Here is an 18,533-nt window from a genome sequence, read left to right on the forward strand (position 1 = left end):
TTTACAAAACAAGACAAAATGAAAGGCCATAACAAGTAATCGCTTTACAAACAAATATCCTGCCAGGCATATTATGATATGATCTCATATCATAATAATACCACATCTTTTCATTAAGTTCCCAAATCTATTCTCCTATTCTAAAGCGATTTCTACTCAGAAATTGCTGAATAGGGAACGAGAATGCATGTGAGAGCCTACACATTTTTATTGTTTCTTATCCATTTTAAGAAAGGGTAGGGGAGAACATAAGAGTACATGCTTTATTTTTAGTGGAAAACTCCCCTTCCATTGTGAAGACAGGGCAATAGCTGGTAGTAGAAGTCTCTGTGCTACTCAATCTCAGGATAAACTGAGTTTTTTATTCAGTTTATCACTCACTATTTTCTACATCTAGATCCTGTATTTTGGAATGAGATAATGCTAAAGCCTTCAGTGGTAAAGCCAGAGGTTGACTATAATACTGAATTAACTGGTAACCAGGCTCTGAGCTACCAAAAAATAAAACACATAAAATTATTTTTTAAGAAAAAGAAATCATTGATTTCAGGTCTCTCTATGAGTCAAGCCAACTTCCTTCTATCCCCTCACACAGTGGCTCAAAGAAGCCAGAAAACGGGATTTAGAATAGGTAGAAGCACCACAGTAACGCTCCATCAGTTCTTACCATTTGTGATTTTTTTTTTTAATAATACGGAGCTTTAATATAGAGAAGATGTTCCAGTTTGCTAATGCTGCCATTAAACAAAATACCAGAAATGGATTGGCTTTTATAAAGGGGGTTTATTTGGTCACAAAGTTACAGTCTTAAGGCCATAAAGTGTCCAAGGTAAGGGGGTACTTTCACTAAAGGATGGCCAATGGCGTTCAGAAAACCTCTGTTAGCTGTGAAGGCACGTGGCTGGCATCTGCTCCAGAGTTCTGGTTTCAAAATGGCTTTCTCCCAAGACGTTCCTCACTAGGCTGCAGCTCCTCAAAAATGTCACTCTTGGTTTCTCTTGGAGCATCTGTCCTCTCTTTGCTTCTCCAGAGCAAAAGTCTGCTTTCAACGGCTGTTTCCAAAATGTCTCTGCAGCAACTCTCTCAGCTCCTGTGCATTCTTCAAAGTGTCCCTCTTGGCTGTAGCAAGCTCACTCCTTCTGTCTGTGCTTATATAGTGCTCCAGCAAACGAATCAAGGCCCATGCTGAATGGGTGGGGCCACACCTCCATGTAAACTATCCAATCAGAGTTATCACCCACAGTTGGGTGGGTTGCATCTCCATGGAAACACTCAAAGAATTACAATCTAATCAACACTAATATGTCCACCCACACAAGATTGTATCAAAGATAATGGTGTTTTGGGGGACACAGTACACTCAAACTGGCACAGAAGAAGATAATGAATTCTAGCACAACAATCATATCTTACTATGATCCATGAAATAAAGGGGAGTCCATAATGAGTAAAACAAAACAAAACAAAACAAAGAAATACAGGCTTCTTAAACTGTCCACCATCAACCTACCTACATGGGAACTGTTTTGTACTGGAACATCTCATAATTATTTTTATAAATTCAAGGCCTTTAAACACATTAAACATATTTAAAAAATGACAGTGGTGCCTATTGTTATCGAAATGTTCTGTCCACAGGTTTATTTTTTTGCCGTTCCTGTGGGAATCTTGGTTTCTACTCATCTAGGTCTGAGCCATGGGGACCAAACAACTGTTGGTGAATATGCTGCCAGATGGAGGAAGGAACCGATATTGGGGTCTCTTAGAACCAACTGGCTTTTGCCCCCTCCTCTACCCCATGGAGCCCATGAACTCTGAGCTACCCTCCGAGAGGGGTGTGCAGCAGTTATGCATGCGGGGAAGTCAGTCTCCTTTCCAGGTCTCGCTGCCCTCCTCTGTAAGATCAAGGGACTTGATCAAGAAGACCTTTGAGGACCCTGTTGGGGACTGAATTATATTCCTCAAAAAAAGGCATACGCAGGTAGGTCCCAACCCCTGGTCCTGTGGGTGGGAACCCATTTATAAATAGGACCTTTGAAGATGTTATCAGCTGAGGTGTGGCCAAACTAAATAAGGGTGGCCTTTAATCCAATATGGCTGAAGACCTTATAAAAAATGGAAATTGGACATGGAAAAGAAGCCATGGGCAGTAGCCAGAAGCCGAAAGTCAAAGGAAGCAGGGAGAGAAAGAAGACACTGCCATGAGCATTGCTAAGCAACAGAAAAGCCAAGGAGTCCTGAAGATTGCTGGTCAGCCAGAAGATACTGACCCTAGGAGGAAGCAACCCTTCTTGCCTCTCAAACCATGAGCCAATAAATTCCTGTTGTTAAGCCAACCCAATGTACAGTATTTGTTTTCGCAACTAGGAAACTAAAACAAACCCTGCCAACTTTGCACTACTGGACAGAGGAAAGCTAGACTGTACAGTCTTTAACAAAGGGCTCTCTCATCACCACCATCTGGCTTCTGCCTTGTCCCTTTTCCTGCTTTTTTGATCCAAATTGAGTCTATCCAAATTATGCTGGAAAAAGAGTTACAGCGGCTGACAATTTTTATACTCCAGGGCTCCTCCTCCCTTCCTGCTTCTGCTCTCCCTCTTCTTAACCCCAAGGATTCCCTCATTTATTCTCCCTGTATTTAAGGTAGCAATATAATAAGCCAGGAAATCTAATAAAAATTTGATCACAATGAAAAAATTCATGGATAGAAAGTGACTAAGCACTTGAATTTTGGCATGGTAATAACTTGCTCAACACACCAGGTCAAGCTCTCTCTACCTATGATATATGACACTTTCAAAGCATGTACCACATGCTGTCCTGAAAGGGGTTATGAAATGCTAGGGCTGATCCTCCTCTCTGAGTCCAAGATGGGACAAGCTATGTGATTTTATCAAGAAATGAAGCCTTCTTGGAAAATTTTCTATCAGAGCTTGAGGGGCCCTGGGGTCCACATCCTTAGTTTTGAATTGAAGCACTGCCACAAGAGAAGTGAAGTTGCTTGCATGCTAAAAATCACACAGCAAGTTAGGGGCAGAAGTAGGAGGAGGAAAGTCACATGCTCTGCCCACTGCACCACACTACCTTCATTCCCTCCTGGTTCTTTCATTCACTAATCCACATGAACTAATACCAGGATCAGTGGGAGAACGCTCTGGCTCACCTCCCATATTAACCCCCACCCTGGACAGCAAAATGATAATCAGGTCTTTCCTGAGAGCTCCAAGTTAAAGATAGAGAATGAGCTCAGGGAAGGGGAGTGGTTTTTGCACCACTAGAGATGGAAATGCCTCTGGGAGTGAGCAAGAAGGTGCTAAGTCATGCTCCAGAGCCCTGGTCCCATATTTCAACCAGTGCTATTCCAAATTTTATTTCAACATTAGCCATCTTAATATATCATTTTATATGACATGCTTCCGAATAAGAATTCATTTGAATAAAGGGTTTCCAACTCTGGTGGACCACTAATGTATTATAAATAGGTTGGAGTTTGGAAATAGAAGATATGAGTTCAATGCCTGGCTTCCCTCACTTTCTTGCTGTGGGAATTAAGTCATTTCACATTTGGGGGCCAATCTTAACTAATTCACATGCTAAGTAACAAGAGAGATAATGTGCTATAAATGTGCTTTGCATGCAGTAAAGCCCTCCCAAACCATGAATGTTGCCAAATGATACTGTGATAAAGAAGGCATTCTAGAGGAAGGAAGACTTATCCTAAAGGGCCTGGTGTGATTTTACCCTCATGGGATGCATGCCTTTCTAGCCCACATCCTTGCAGTGTTAAGATGAGTTACTAGCATTGAGGTATTTGCATAGAGGACGCATAGATAAAAGGAGAAATTTAATATCATGTGTGTTGTTTGTTGCCTGATATTCCTGGTACTGAGTCATCACTGAGCATATAAGGCAGGCAGAAGGAAGGATTGCAGACTAGGTTTACTTGCCTTCCTTTCCAGGTTTATTTAATGACACTTGCCCTACATACCTTGAGCTCCAACCAGGCTGAACTACTTCCAGTTCCTGTAACATATCTGCCTAAATGCCATCTCTGAAAACCTCTTCTGACCTCTCTGGGGACTAGGTGGAGACTGGGAATTCAGACCACAGAGCCTTGTTCATATGTGCATCATATTTCTCTGTCATTATCTGTTTACATATCTGTCTCTTTTATTAGAAGTTCATGGTGGGGAGAGAGAGGGCAGGAACTGTTTCCCCTCACTTTTTTTTTTTTTTTTTTTTTTTTCCAATGCTCAGTTTCCTTTAATGACCCCCATCTCCCTGAAAGGCAGGTGCAGGCAGCTATGTGATGGCAAGAGATGTTCAGCTGAAGATACTTCCCTGATTAAAAGCTTGGCCAACATGCTGGCAGGCCCCCTCCTAGGAAAAGTACTCTAAAACTAGCATCTGGGTCTCCTCACTGCCAGGATCCAGCTCCTGCCATGTGTATTACTCAGTCCACATTTCGATCTGGACTCAGAGGAAAGGCAAGCTCCTGGCCTCAGAAGACCCCCACTCCAGAAATGGAGTGGCCCTTGTTGGTTCCAAAGAGGATGACTCTGGCATAGGCATTCTTCCTCAGCTTGTCCAAATGCTGGAACATTCCAGTGATAAGGATGCAGCTCATGAAGTTCTGGGTGAGCTCTTCAGGGAAGCGGTACTCAGAATGGCACAGGCACCAGCCATCCTTATCAAAGTGCTCCCAGAAATACGGCAGCACCACAGAAAGTGTGTCCTCATTGGACTCCTTGCACTTAAATTCATCCAACACAGAGGTACTCTTGGGCAGGTGAGCGAAGGGGTCTTTGGCCTTTGGCTCGGCAGGCAGTGCCTGCACACTTTCATCCATTTCCCCCTTGGGAGCAGAGGCAGCCACCTTTTTCTCCATTTTCCACTCACCCTGGGGCTTCTGCTTCTCCTCCTGTGAACCATTCTCCTTCTATGGGGTGTCCTTTTAAGGCCGGCTCTCTGCAAAGTTCTTAGCATCAAACTGGGCCATCTTCTCACAGTTTTACCTCCCACAACACAGCCCGGAACTGGGGCTGGTCAATACAGGTAAGGAGCCATTGACTGGCACTGGGGAAGGCCTTGCAAAAAGAAGGCTCAAGGACCTGTTCGTAGAGCCACAACAGGGTGCAGACAACTGAGATGCCAGCCAATGTCACAAGTTCACCCATCAGAAAAGTCCTCATCTTCATGTGAGCATCCAGCATCCCCAGAATTTGCCTCACCTCCTCCTTCACAGTCTCTGTGACCTGCCTGTTGTGGTGCATGATGATGCCCAAGGTGGGGAACACCCAGGTACTAGCTGGGGGGACTATGTCACTGTCAGCCAAGCTCACTCACTGCACCACCTGGGCTGCTGTCTCTGAGGATTTCCCTGCAGCGACTCATTGCTCACATGGTAGGCAATGAATGGTGTTGCTCTTAAACACCCAGAATCCATTGCCCCCCTCAAATGCTGGAAACTTGCCATCAGGAAGATAGGAAGGAAATTCAGGAGTGTGGTTCCTTTAGTAAAAGTGGAAGTGGGGTGGTGCAGAATGCGCACGGAGCTGAGCCCCACTGTACTGAGCAGCAATGAGGACCTTGAAGGCCCTCTAGGTTTCCGGGTATAGGGTCCCAGTTGCCATGGTTATTCACAGAGGAAAAAAAAACAAAAACAGCCTCCCCTCACTTTTAATCTGCAGTACCCTGCATTCAGTAGGGGCTTAATAATTGTTGGTTGAATGAATGAGTGGATGATTAAACAAAGAAATGAATTTTAAAAATTGATACAAACTAGCATGTAATTAACTGTGGTTTTCTCAACTTGTTGGCTAAGTGCTGATAAAAATCCCAATGTAGAAGCCAGTGGAATTTAGTTGACTGAAAAAGATTACCAGATAGCTGAACTTTTGTGGGATGAGAATAGATGCCCCTCAATTTCTTTAATCTTTATTAAATATTGGCCCCAAGTTCCTATATATATATTCTGATCTTACTTGGCCACCCTCCTGGATTTCCCCAGACCCTCATATGCTTTTTTTAAATTAAAGTCAAATTCATCATGGCCACTGAACACCCTATATGGAACTAGTGAAATGTTAAGTTGTTTCTTCTCTTGGCCTAGAATTGGCCTTGAAGCCCCAAGGTGGCAGACTCAGACTATCATCCTGAAAGTTAATACAAACTTGCGTGTGATTCCCGCCCATCCAGTCTGCTTCTCCATTCATTTCCTCTTTCCAATTGACAGACATGGGGATGGGAATGCTGAAGGGAATGGTATGGATATGATCTGAGATATACATACAAATATAGACATAGAACCAGTCTTGCAGAAAGGTTAAACGTGTGGGCTCCAGAAACAGATCATCTGGGTTTGAATGCGAACTCTGCAACTTACGAGTTAGTGCCACCTTAGGCAAGTTACCTGACATCTTTTTGTCTCAGTTTCCTTATCTGTGAAAATGAGAATAATGACTACCTTGTAGGGTTGTTGTACAGGGTAAGTGAGTTTTAATTCAGGACTTAGAACATGTATGGCACATAGAAAGTACTCAACAAATGGAAACCATTTTAATATAATGTAAACCATTATAATATGATATGATAAAATATATCATACCATAATATACAACAACACATCATATCATTTTATATCATATCATATAATGGCAGATTACATTTTCCAAAGATGGCCACAACAGTATCTCTTTACAAACGCTCTTCTGGAACCCTGTTACAACCTCATCAAGAGTTTGAATCTTTGTCCCCTGTCCTTGAACCTGGGTGGGCCTTTGTAATTACATCAGCTAGCAGAATATGTGGAATTGATACCATGTGTGACTTCTAAACCTGTCATAAAACACCATGCATTTCTACTTTGCTCTCTTGGGATGCTTGCTCTTGGAACTCAGCCACCATGCTGGAAGGAGGCCCGAGTAGCCTTTTGATAGACCCGCATGGAAAGAAATGAAGGTCCCTGATGCACAGCTCTAGCTAAGCTCCCCGTCATCAATTTTCCAGCCATGCGGAGGCATCTTCAAAGCACATACACCAAACACCACTCAAGCCACCTATGTTGATTTGGCAGAGAGCCGAGATAAGCCATCCTCACTGAGCCCTACCCAAATTGCAGATTTGGGAGCAAAATTGATAACACTAAGTTTTGAGGTAGCTTGTTATGCATTAGTAGATGACTGAGAAAGATAGATATAAAGATCTATATTCATATGATCTAGTACTCAACCTCTCTGGCAAAAGGGAATGCTTGTTTACTTTGAAAATATATATCATTAATTTAAACAAAAGCATACTCTATTTTTCTAAAGGATTTTATAGTTTATAAAGAACTGTCAGAGAAAATAGCTAATTTGCTTTAAAGCATAAATATACAGACAAATGATAGCTCCAAGTTACAGACTTCATAATCATATCTCAAGGAATAAACCTGGTCAAGGTCAGACAGCTACCAGAAGACAAATCAAAAGTCAGAGATCAGATCTTTTCAATCTGGACTGCATCATGACTTTGGTCCTACCCTTGGCTCTGCCATAATCTCTGTGGTCTGAGCAAGGCTCTCTTTGGACCTTGGTCTCTTTGGGAAACTGAGGTGGTTAGATCAAAAGACTTCTGACATTGATTGTATATGCTGGATGGACTGTATGATGTGTGAATATATCTCAATAAAATTGCATTTAAAAAAAGACGTCTGAAATCCCTTCTCACTCTAACATTCCTTTATATCTGTTAGTGCCTTTCATTACCTCTTATTTCTTCCAGATCCCATTCTTTTCATTACATCCCATCTGCCTACTCCACCCCCAGACTCAATCATCCACCCAGCTCTACACACAAACCCATATTTTCTCTAAATCCTGGCTGACAGTAAGTCTAACGTCATCCTCTTCTGGGGTAGGCAGGTTTCTAAGCCGACTATCAATGATCCCCACCCCTTCATATTTATACCCTTGTATTGTCCCCCTCAATGTGGGCTGACCAAGTCACTTACTCATAACAAACAGAATATGACAAAGTGATGGGATGTCAATGCCATGATTACATTAAAAATGATTAAGACTCCTACCTTGCAAGCAGACTCTGCCTATTGTCTTCTCAGCTTACATGCTTTGATGTAATAAGCTGCCATAGTGCAGAAGTTCATATGGTAAAGAACTGAGGGCAGTTTCCCCAACAGCAGGCTAGAAACTGAGGCCCTTAGTACAAAAACCCAAGACAAATTAAACCTTGCAAACAACCACCTGAGCCTGGAAGTGGATCCTTCCCCAGTCAAGCCTTCAGATGAGTCTGCAGACTCTGGTTCAATACCTTGATTGCACCCTTATGAGAGACTCTGAAGCAGAAGACCCAGCTAAGTCAGGTACAGAGCCCAGACCCAAAGCAAAAATGAGATAATAAATGGTTGTTAGATGCTGCTAAATTTTGAGACAATTTGTTGCACAAAAACAAATAATTAATACAACTTCCTATATCTCACTAAAAGAGATCCTCTGAAGATCACTGAAGGGAGAAGCTCACTAAAAACCTGAAACCTTCCCTCTATCCCCTCCTCAGAACATCCGTTTCCCAGGGATCAAAGAAAGGACACAGTGTTCTCAATGCTTCCAATCATATCAAAGGAAATATAAGCTGCCTCCCCCAACCCCCCGCAAATCCAGAGAGGCCCTGATAGAAAACAGCCTTACCCTATAGGTTGGTGTAGAGGACCTTTAGGACTGAAATGCCAGTCAGGCCCCAGGTGTGGAAGGTAAAATGTCTTACAAAGATAGACACAGGTCCATGTGGAAAGTCCGTTCAGAGTTCCTCAAGATGGTGAAGGACATTGTCTAAATGCTGTCTATATTACAACACTCAGATCAGAGATATAGAGACCGGATGGAATGAGTAAGAACTAACCCTATTTAAAACTGGGACCTGAGGCTTAGAGAGATGAACTGGATTACTTAAGGCCACACAACCAATTAGATGCATTCTAAGAGCAACCCATTTCTTTTACAGCAATCCAGTCTTTTCAATGTCAAATCCCAAAATAGGTGCATTTCAGGCAAAAGAACAACTCTTTCATATCAATTCTTAATAATGTAACTTGTCAAGGATCTTATGAAGATCTTATACAGAAGGACACGAGGAGAAAAATTCATAATTTGGATATACGTATGACCACATGTCACATATATGAAAGAATTCAGATGCATAAATGGCAAAATTACAATCTTCAAATTGTTTACTTAAAATAAGCAGGAGATGAGAAGAGAAAGGAACATAGGAAGGAGATGAAAGGATTCTGTAAAAAAGGTGAGAAATTTCCTAAAAACAGGAAAGTCAATATTTACCCTAGCTGGGGGGAAGGGGGAATAGTGTGCCTATCCTAAAACACATTATGTTTCACATGATATTGAATCAGATAACTGGGCCAAGTAGAAAAAGTATTTCTATAGTGCTTTATAGTTTACAAAGCACTTTAATGCACAGTATGTCATTGACATCTCACAAAAAAACATCTATGGTAAGCAGAACAGGTATTAATATCATGGATAAAGAAAAGGAGACTCAGAGACAAAACAATTCTAATTCATGTTTCCAAACATGGCAGAGCTGGAACTGGAATGCCAGTCTTCTAAAATTCCAAATGCTCAGTCAAGAATTGTAGATGTAAATAATTTCCAATAAAAAAAAAAATGCATCATCCAGATTATATCAATTTACTATGTAACCTGGGTTCAAGTTTCCTTCTCTAGACATTGAATTAAATGATCCTTAAGGCCGAATTTTCACAGTAATGTTCTGTTGTTGACACAGACCAAGCCTTAAGGGTACACAGCTGCAGAGATGAGGGAAAGAAGGAAGAGGGTGCTGCTTACAAAACATTTGATTGACAAGCAGCTTTGAAAGGTTCTCATAGCATGGTTCCCACATCTGGAAGCTTGATAAAAAAACAAATTGTGAGTGCCACTCCAAACCTACTGCGTCGGAAACTCAGACTGTGGAGCCCAGCAGTCTGTATTTAACAAGTCTTCCAGGTAATTCTGATGGACAGTAACTTGAGCCATTGCTTTATTTGCCTCAGTCACTCAGAATGTGAGGAATATAACAAGAGTAAATTACATCAAAAGGCCAATGTTAGGCTTATTAAAACTGTCATAAGGTCATAATCTATGAGTCACGATTTTTGTTGTTTAGTAAACCTTGCTCTTGTCAGAGGGATTACCTTGTGATCCACAGAAACAGGTGCTGAAGATTCTTGAATCTGTCATATAAGACAAGACTGGTATGGCTCTGGCTCTGGATTTAGAGTCTATGCATTAGAAACTACTGAAATAACCAAAGGACCTATGCAGAGGCAAAGACAGATTGACCCATACCCTTTTTGGGTATTGCAAGAAAGACACCCAGCTTATATGAGATAGAAAGTCTGTTTGAGAGATGGGTGGGATATCACATATGAAATTTATAAATCAACCTTTCTATATAAAAGCAATAACTCAGCCAACTTAAGAATTAGCATCCAGCTCCCACTAATCGGATCTACCAATGTAAATAGCACCTACTATGTTTCCAATACCGTTTTAAGTACTTTACACACGGTAACTCATTTATTCCTTACTACAGTTCTATGTGGTAGATACTATAATTATCTGCATTACAGAGATGAAAAAGTGAGGCACAAAGAGTTTAAGTGACTTATTCTAAAATTCCCAGCCAATTACAAAATTGTAGAGCCAGGATCTGAACCCAAGGCAGTCTGAATCCTGATTGGAACCACTATAATACACTGCTTCTCAAATAATCATAAACTCTATGAGATTGGTTCCAAATCATCCTAAACATGATGAATTTGGGTTGAATGTATCTTGAACATCATGATCTTGGTCCTTCAATCCCCAGGTACTTCCTTCTGGTTCTACATAATTACTGCCATCAATTACAATCCTGTCTTAAAGAAAAATCTTCTATAGAGAAATAACAAAAGCCAAGAAAGAAAAATCAATATAGTTTTTCTTTTATACAGGGGAAAAACCATATCTACTCATAGGTAGAATCGGCATGAGAGAACATCTAATTCCACTTGTCCAATTTGCAGATATTGAAACAGACTCAGAGAGGAGGCAGTAACAATCCACTAGATATCTTGTCCAATTACAGAAGCTCTGGCCCATTAAGGCATCCTAAATAATTTGATCTAGAGGTCTAAGCAAGGTTCTCTTGTTTGTTTTTAAGGGATGGCATACTCTTTGCAAGGCTGAGGGTGTGAAGTCTCCTACTTACCCTCAGACTGTTTGACCTACAACCATCCTCAGTGCTCACCAGAGTCTCAATGACATTCATATAAAACATTTTCCAAGGCCACAGGAGGTTCTTATCAGTAGCAGTCTAATAAATGAAACAGCTATACCAGCCATCATGGCAAACATCACCAGGGCATTATTGAGGCTAGTGGTTTGCCTTAAGCACAGAAACATTCACTTTAGAGGCTGGACTAGAATCGAGGTCTTTTGTCTTTCCTTCCAAGTTTTTGTACCAGGGAACAGAAACTTCCCAGCCCTGTGACCAAGAATGGGAGAACCAGGGAATCCTAGTGTCATTCAAATCAGTCCTCCCACCTGCTGCCTGTATTCATTTCCCAGCGTTTCTGCCCAAGTCCATTTGATGATGATGATAGTAGTGAAAACAACAGGAATAAGAGTATTTATTATATGCAGTATAGTGTATTAATACATTATACACATGCCCATTACTCTATGTGGTCGTCATGTCAACTGTGAGATATGTCATTTACTCAGAAAAATGAAAGTTAGAGAGATAAAATAAATCACATGGTAAATGATAAGGGTTTATTTTTGGACTCCTAATTATATTCCACTGATCTAAATATCTACCCTTATCCTAGTACTACATTGTCTTGATTACTGTAGCTTTGTAGTAAATTTTGAAATCAGGAAATGTAAGTCCTCCAACTTGATTCTTCTTTTTCCAAGATTGTTTTGGCTCTCTGGGTCCAATGAATGTCCCTATGAAGTTTAGGATCAGCCTGACAATTTTTACAAAGAAGCCAGCTAGGATTTTGATAAGGATTGCAATGAATCTGTAGACCAACTTTGAAAATATTGCAATCTTAACAATATTATGTCTTCCATCAATGAACATGGAATATCTTTCTATTTATTTAGGTCTTTATATTCTTTCAACAGTTTAATATAGAGTTTGTGTTCAATTAGTAGTCAATTAATAAAAGAATGAATGAATAACGAGAATTAATTGCATGAATGAATAAAACAGTCAATGAACAAGAGAGTAAGAATCCAAGCAGCTTTTGGAAATACATACACCATGGCCACTTTCTTGAATCCCATTTGCTTTCTCAGAAAGTCACGCTTTACTAGTCCTAGTTTTCAACATCTATCTAAGTCTTTATTCACATCTTCAGTCAAACATTCTAAATCATTTCTTTCTATTTTTTCTCATCCAGTATGACTGATAGTGGTAGAGCTAATGGCCCTGAATGACACATCTCTATTCATTCCCTTTCATCTGAAAGTACTCCAGGAAACATATCTAACACAGGAGCAAACAGCGCATCCTGATTATTTCTCAGTCCCCCTCCCCTCACTTGCTTGGTGGTAAGGAAAGATCCAAAAGTTACTGTAAAAAATAGTCGTCCTCATAAACAAAAGTCAAACATCATAACTTACAGCTACTCTAGACTGGCTGATGAGAAAAGAAGTCCTAAAATTAGCATTACGTAGAGTATTAAGTCATCCAGGATGCAGTTTATAAAAATTGTTTCCTGGCTTTGACTGCCTTGGTAAGGATCAATTTAACATAAGCCAGCCATTTGAAAAATAAAACATCACTCTATCTGCTGGGTGGCTGAGAGGGCTGAGAAGATCACTTCTCACCTAAGAGCTTGGCACCGCTAGCAGCATCTAAGAAGTAACATTTTCCATTGTTTTTGAATAAACAGTACAATATCAAGAAAGAATGAGAAGGAGCTCAAGATACTTCACAAATGATTCAGGTAATGGGCTCATGGGTCTGATTATAAGTGCTCTAAGCTTTATAAAACAGCACAGCTCTTGAAAGGAATAAATAAATATTCTTTCACCTTAACCTACTTTAAATCTTATATTTTATTTACACCAGGGGAATATGTTACTCAAACGGACACTCCGTTTACTATCAATATAAGCAAAGAAACCATTTAGAATCCAATTTGCTCTTAAAAAAAAATAAATAAATAAAAAAGGTCTGGTTTACACAATTTTAGCATGGTCACAGGCACACATGTATAGACACAGTTTATTTCCATTTAAAAAGCAATAGTTAGATTAAGGCAATTAATTGATTTTTAAACACTTTACAATTGGAATATACCTATGACATTTCAGATTCTGGGTCAAGAGAAATCAGAAACAAAGTGGTAAATGAAGGATGACTGAATCTTACAGCCTCCCTTTTTACATGAAGCAGAGCTTCCTGGCAGTCAAGGCAAAAGATCCATATGACAATTATGCAAATTTATTTTTCTGAAAAAGGGAGGCATATATCAATTAATTGTCAGGTAACTTTTTGCCCCTGGCATTACATCCAAATTATTTATCATATGGTTCTTTCTAATAGGAAACACAGAAAAATAATGGTCTTGTCTTTTCAGCAGCTCTGTAAAGGATACAGAAAATATCTTCATGTTTACTTCTTAAATCACCCACTAAGCAAGTGGGCAAAATATTAAACCATAACTCATGGTAACATGATCTTCTTAACCAAGTATATTGCCTTCAAGTGATAAAAAGCAATTTAGGAATGAAGCTAGAAAACTTAGATGAATCAGTGGTTACCATTAAATTGGCCTTTCAAAAACCATTTGCCTCTGCTGTTCTTAACTTTTTTATTAGTGTAAATACATGTTCATTATAGAAAAATCAGGCAGCAAGTATACCTTTGTCAGGCACTGAACAGATATCAATCCCAGGTTGAATTCTCTAGCAGATTTTTGACTGCAGATATTTACATCATTACTGGGTATGATGACACTATTAATTTATTTATTCCCAGACATGAATATGAGTGCCTCTTTGTGCCAGGAAACAAAGATAGTCTTGTGGCAGAGACTTTATGGTCTGGTATTTATCAAAATTATCTCTTTCCTGTTCAAGCTTAAGGCATTAGGCACTTTTATATTATCTGACAAGATGTACTCTGGCAGGTAAAACTATTAGATTTTTACTCTACATTTGAGTCATCTGTGATTCAGCACAACAAAACATGATCCAATCCCCTTCTATGGTCTTGAACCCCAACACAACAGCATAACTTAGATGCCTATTTATGTCTGGGCCCAGGTTCACAGCAGGGAGAAACAATTCCCAAATTCACCAATGGCCTCATCTGCACTTACAAATGAAAACTAAAATGGTTGGCTCAACAGCAATATGTGTCCAGTTTAATCTTTTATCTCAATTCAAGTCCAAAGTTTTATAAGGAAACATGTATGTTCAGTTATGAAAAACAGCAAACTAAAATTTCATGTTTATAACTAACATATCCACTGAAAGAAAATATATGCTTTTCCACAGTGTGAAAAGAATCTTAGCAGTTATATTCCAGTGTGAGATTTTGTGTGGAGAGCAGACCAGTTATTCACCAAGACAAATTTTGAAATGTAAGATAGGTTATTAACCACCTACAACTTTCTGTCTAGAGAGACCATTGTTATCATCATTATACTGTGGTTTGGCTATAAAACACATAAAAAGAAATGGGTGTCAAAATGGACAAAACGAATATATCTAATCTGAGGTGTTACTTCTATCTTAAAACATACAAAACACAATCCTATGTGTGTGCCATGGTAAAGTCTAGTCATCTCGAGTAGAAAAGAGCTGAATTCGTTTTTTGTTGTTTATTTTATTTTTGAGTTAAAAAAAGGAAAGAAGGACAATGAGTTTCAGATTAAGACTACTTCCAGAATAGATATTTAAACAGTGGGAGAGGAGGAAGAAATAGGGAAACCAATCCTGACAAGAAATCTCTTAATTTTGCAAATGTGATGTGTGTTTCTGCATGGACACAGGGCTGATTATTTCCACCAAGATGCTATTCTTAAATGGACAAACTCAACAGGCAGCTTTGTGTATTTCATTTTAAACCAATGCCTAAATTGAGTGATTCAGTGCAATGTAACACAATCATCTCTGAGCCAAGAATTTATCAAGGCCTTGCAAACAAATCACAACTAAAGGCTACCAAGGGGACGATGGAGAAAGTCTATAGAAGACTATCAGTCTTCAGAAGAGTTGGTTTCTTCAGGGTACTGGGCAACAGCTACCTGCTAAGCTTCCTCCCCAATCACTACAAGGAACTAACATTTATTCAGAACAGACTCTTCCACTGAGTCATGAAATGAGCATTTTTTGGCAAGAGTTTCATAGAGGTGCAATGCAAGATAGATTTCCAGCCTAAATTTCCACCTTGAAAATGATGTTACATTTTCATGGCACTCAAAACACAGATTAACAGCTAATTTTCAATATGTATGCCACATATTTGTTTCACCACCAAAATATAAAAGTACATATATGTACACAAACTCAAATAACATCTTTTAAAAATAAAGAAGGAGGTAGATCGAGATGCAATTATATTCAATCTAAAAATTAATTACCCATCATCATACCCATGGCATGCAACTTTGAGTCAACCAACCAGTTCTCCACCCCTATCTCATTATTACTTAACTGTTGAGGTTTTCTGGCAGGTACAGACTAATTCAAAGTAAGCCAGATCCTCTAAACACAGGAATTTCAAAGAATTAGATCTTTTTCTTTTAAAAATGGCATTTTTTACACATTTTTACTGTATTCCAGTTAATATATGTGAAGTTTTTACAGTGCTTTAACTTTTACCATAGCTCTCAAAGACAGCTCATAGTTAGCAGACAATACAGATGTATAGACAAATCCATTTTCTCAACAAATCATGGAACCCTTCTAGATGGTTACAAGAAGAATATGGGAAGAAGAAGGTGACACTACCCACACATATTCTCTTTTCCAACAGAGTAACATCCAGTTTCTATCTCAATGTCCAAGAAGCAAAACAAAGAACCAGGAACATCTTCAGTCTGAAGTGAGTCTAAGTCTCAACACACAGTATCAGCATGTTGCAGCTTTCATCTCCCAGTAGCCCTACATGTATGGGTTGCACTGGATATGAAATATTAAAAATTTACTTACTAATTAGTTTCCCCCGCAGCTGCTCATGGCTCTTGCAAGCTATAACATGAAACACAAGAAAACAGAGGAGCCATGGCACAAGACTCCAGCCTGATTACACTATATCAGCCTACATGGATTCCTAATAAAAAACCGTTGACACAACATACACACACATGCATACACATCTGAGATAATTTCTTAGGTTGCCTCATATATTATGGCTCCATGAAAGGGACTCAGTGTGGGTGTACTTAGATTGCAATTAGAAGACATGACCATGTGACCCAACAGTATTTAAATACTCAGCTTCCAAAAAAGTTGAGAAATTACAAAATTTTTTCAATGCTTTAAATGAGGAAGCTAAATATATTATTTAGAGGGTAACCGACGTTCAGAAAGGATAAGCCCCAATCCTTCACTTCAAAGGAAGCTCCAGACACACAGCCAACAATCCCAAAACAAAACAGAAAGGATTGAGTAGACTGTTGTTTTGAGCCAGTATTTCATTTCTTGTAGATCCAGAACAATATCATATCTCTCAAAAAGGGTGAGTGGATGGTAGTTACCATGACCATTTTAGAAATCAGGAACCAGAAGTTCATAGTTAAGATGTGGCCAAGTTTCAGAGAGGTGAGAACAAGGAGTTCAGAACAGTGTTTTGCCTTTGACAAACTTGGAGACTAGGCTATAACTATGTCCAAACCCTATTATCCTCCCCAAAGTCTCTCCGAACATTCATATTAGTATAAAGGAGGATAGTGAAATTCCATTTGATCAGTTCAAAGGCAACTTGATTCAGGGAATACTAAATCCACAGGTACCCTGAAATATTAATATAAGAATGGTGGAACATACTTCCAAATCACCTATACACCAGGTCTAACCTTTCTAAGCTTCCTGCAGGAAAGACAAGGTAGCCTCATACAAGGCATTAGAAGACTAGCCCTCTAACCTTGGCTCTCCCTAGAGAAGAACAAAAGTCCTAAGTCCATGACTGATTCCTTATCTTCTAAGAATTTCCATCTGATGCCTCCATAGCTCTTCCAAAGAGTCTAAGCTGCATTTATACTAACAAATGATGCCCAAAAGGTGGGGTCTAGATATCCACAAACTCAAGACCACCATACTGTCATGTTTTCAGTGAACCGCTGAGGTATGCTGTTTATTTGTATTTCCAAGGCATATTTTTGAGGAAACATCACAAAAGAGAGACATGTTAGAGATAACTAATTGAATTGCTAAAGGAAAAGCTAACTGTCCCTCAGCTGCTGTTAGCATTCAAGGGGAACCATTATCTCATGGTTCAGGGAAAATAAAAAGAATCATTCATCCTGTCTCTAACAGTGTTGTCCTTGAGCAACGTTCTTTCCCTTGCCAGAAAACAATTTTCCTTCCTCAAACAAGAAGTTGGGCTACATGAACTCAAAGACCCACTCAGGCTCTGATATTACTGTATGATAGTATTGAGCATACAATTCTCCCATGATCACCTTCCAATTTCTCATTTCTGTTGTTCTAAAACTAATCCCTCAATCCAAACATTTCTCCTGATTAGAAATTTTAGTTCCATATACTAACGTAATTTAATTCCATAACTGTGCTGTCACAGTTGAATATTTTTACACCCTATGTAAAACTTGCTAAAGGAACTACTCCCAGATCCAATACAACCAGAAAGACTACTGCTATGCCCCCTAAACTCATCCCCCTTCTTATTGGAGCTTAGACATCAAGAGGGCTACCCAAGTACAACTGCGCTTGATTTCTTCATCTGTCATTTCTTTTCACAATCCACATATCCTACATTGCAACTGGACTAACCTATTCTCCAAACAAGGCACCCCTTTCAACACGCTTCGCCTTATTATTCCTGCACCTTTAATTCCACACCTTCCCCACAGTACATGTGGATGTATAAGTCCCAAGAGAACGCAAATGCTATGCAACCGTCCCAGACAGTTCCATATAAAGGCACAAGATGCAATTTTGATAATCCCATTTTTGATCTCCAAACAATTTCAATAGCTGGTGAGCCATGTGATGACATAAGTTGCACACTGCAGCCCTCTTTTGTGTCCCTTTGAATTGTCTATGTGTCCGTCTCTTTTGTAAGACTGAAATCTATACTACAGCAAGAATATGTTGGCACTAACTTTTGAGTTCTAATGCTTAACATCAGTAGGATTTCAATAAATGCCAGTTGAATGAATGAATGAATATGTAAAATGAAACCATATTTCCCAAATAAAGATCTGGATAAATAAACAAACAGTAAATAAATGAACAAAACTAAAGTACGGAAATCAAAGAGAGGGA

The 18,533-nt window shown here is 39.4% G+C and overlaps 2 protein-coding genes across 11 annotated transcripts in view; both read right to left on the bottom strand.

Annotated features, from left to right (window-relative positions):
- LOC119535969 (LIM domain containing preferred translocation partner in lipoma) overlaps positions 1-18,533 on the bottom strand; it is a 740,701-nt gene that overhangs the window by 364,167 nt on the left and 358,001 nt on the right. The window lies entirely within an intron of this gene.
- Positions 4,283-5,595, bottom strand: LOC119536022 (elongation factor 1-gamma-like). The gene has a single exon (XM_037838477.1). It carries the CDS (start codon positions 4,886-4,888, stop codon positions 4,502-4,504), a length of 387 nt encoding a protein of 128 aa, XP_037694405.1. The 5' UTR covers positions 4,889-5,595; the 3' UTR covers positions 4,283-4,501.

This window comes from Choloepus didactylus, chromosome 1 (assembly GCF_015220235.1).
Source record: "Choloepus didactylus isolate mChoDid1 chromosome 1, mChoDid1.pri, whole genome shotgun sequence".
NCBI lineage: Eukaryota > Metazoa > Chordata > Mammalia > Pilosa > Megalonychidae > Choloepus > Choloepus didactylus.

Coding starts and splice junctions, on each gene's coding strand:
- LOC119536022 (XM_037838477.1), bottom strand. CDS start 4,888: ATGGAGAAAAAGGTGGCTGCCTCTGCTCCCAAGGGGGAAATGGATGAA.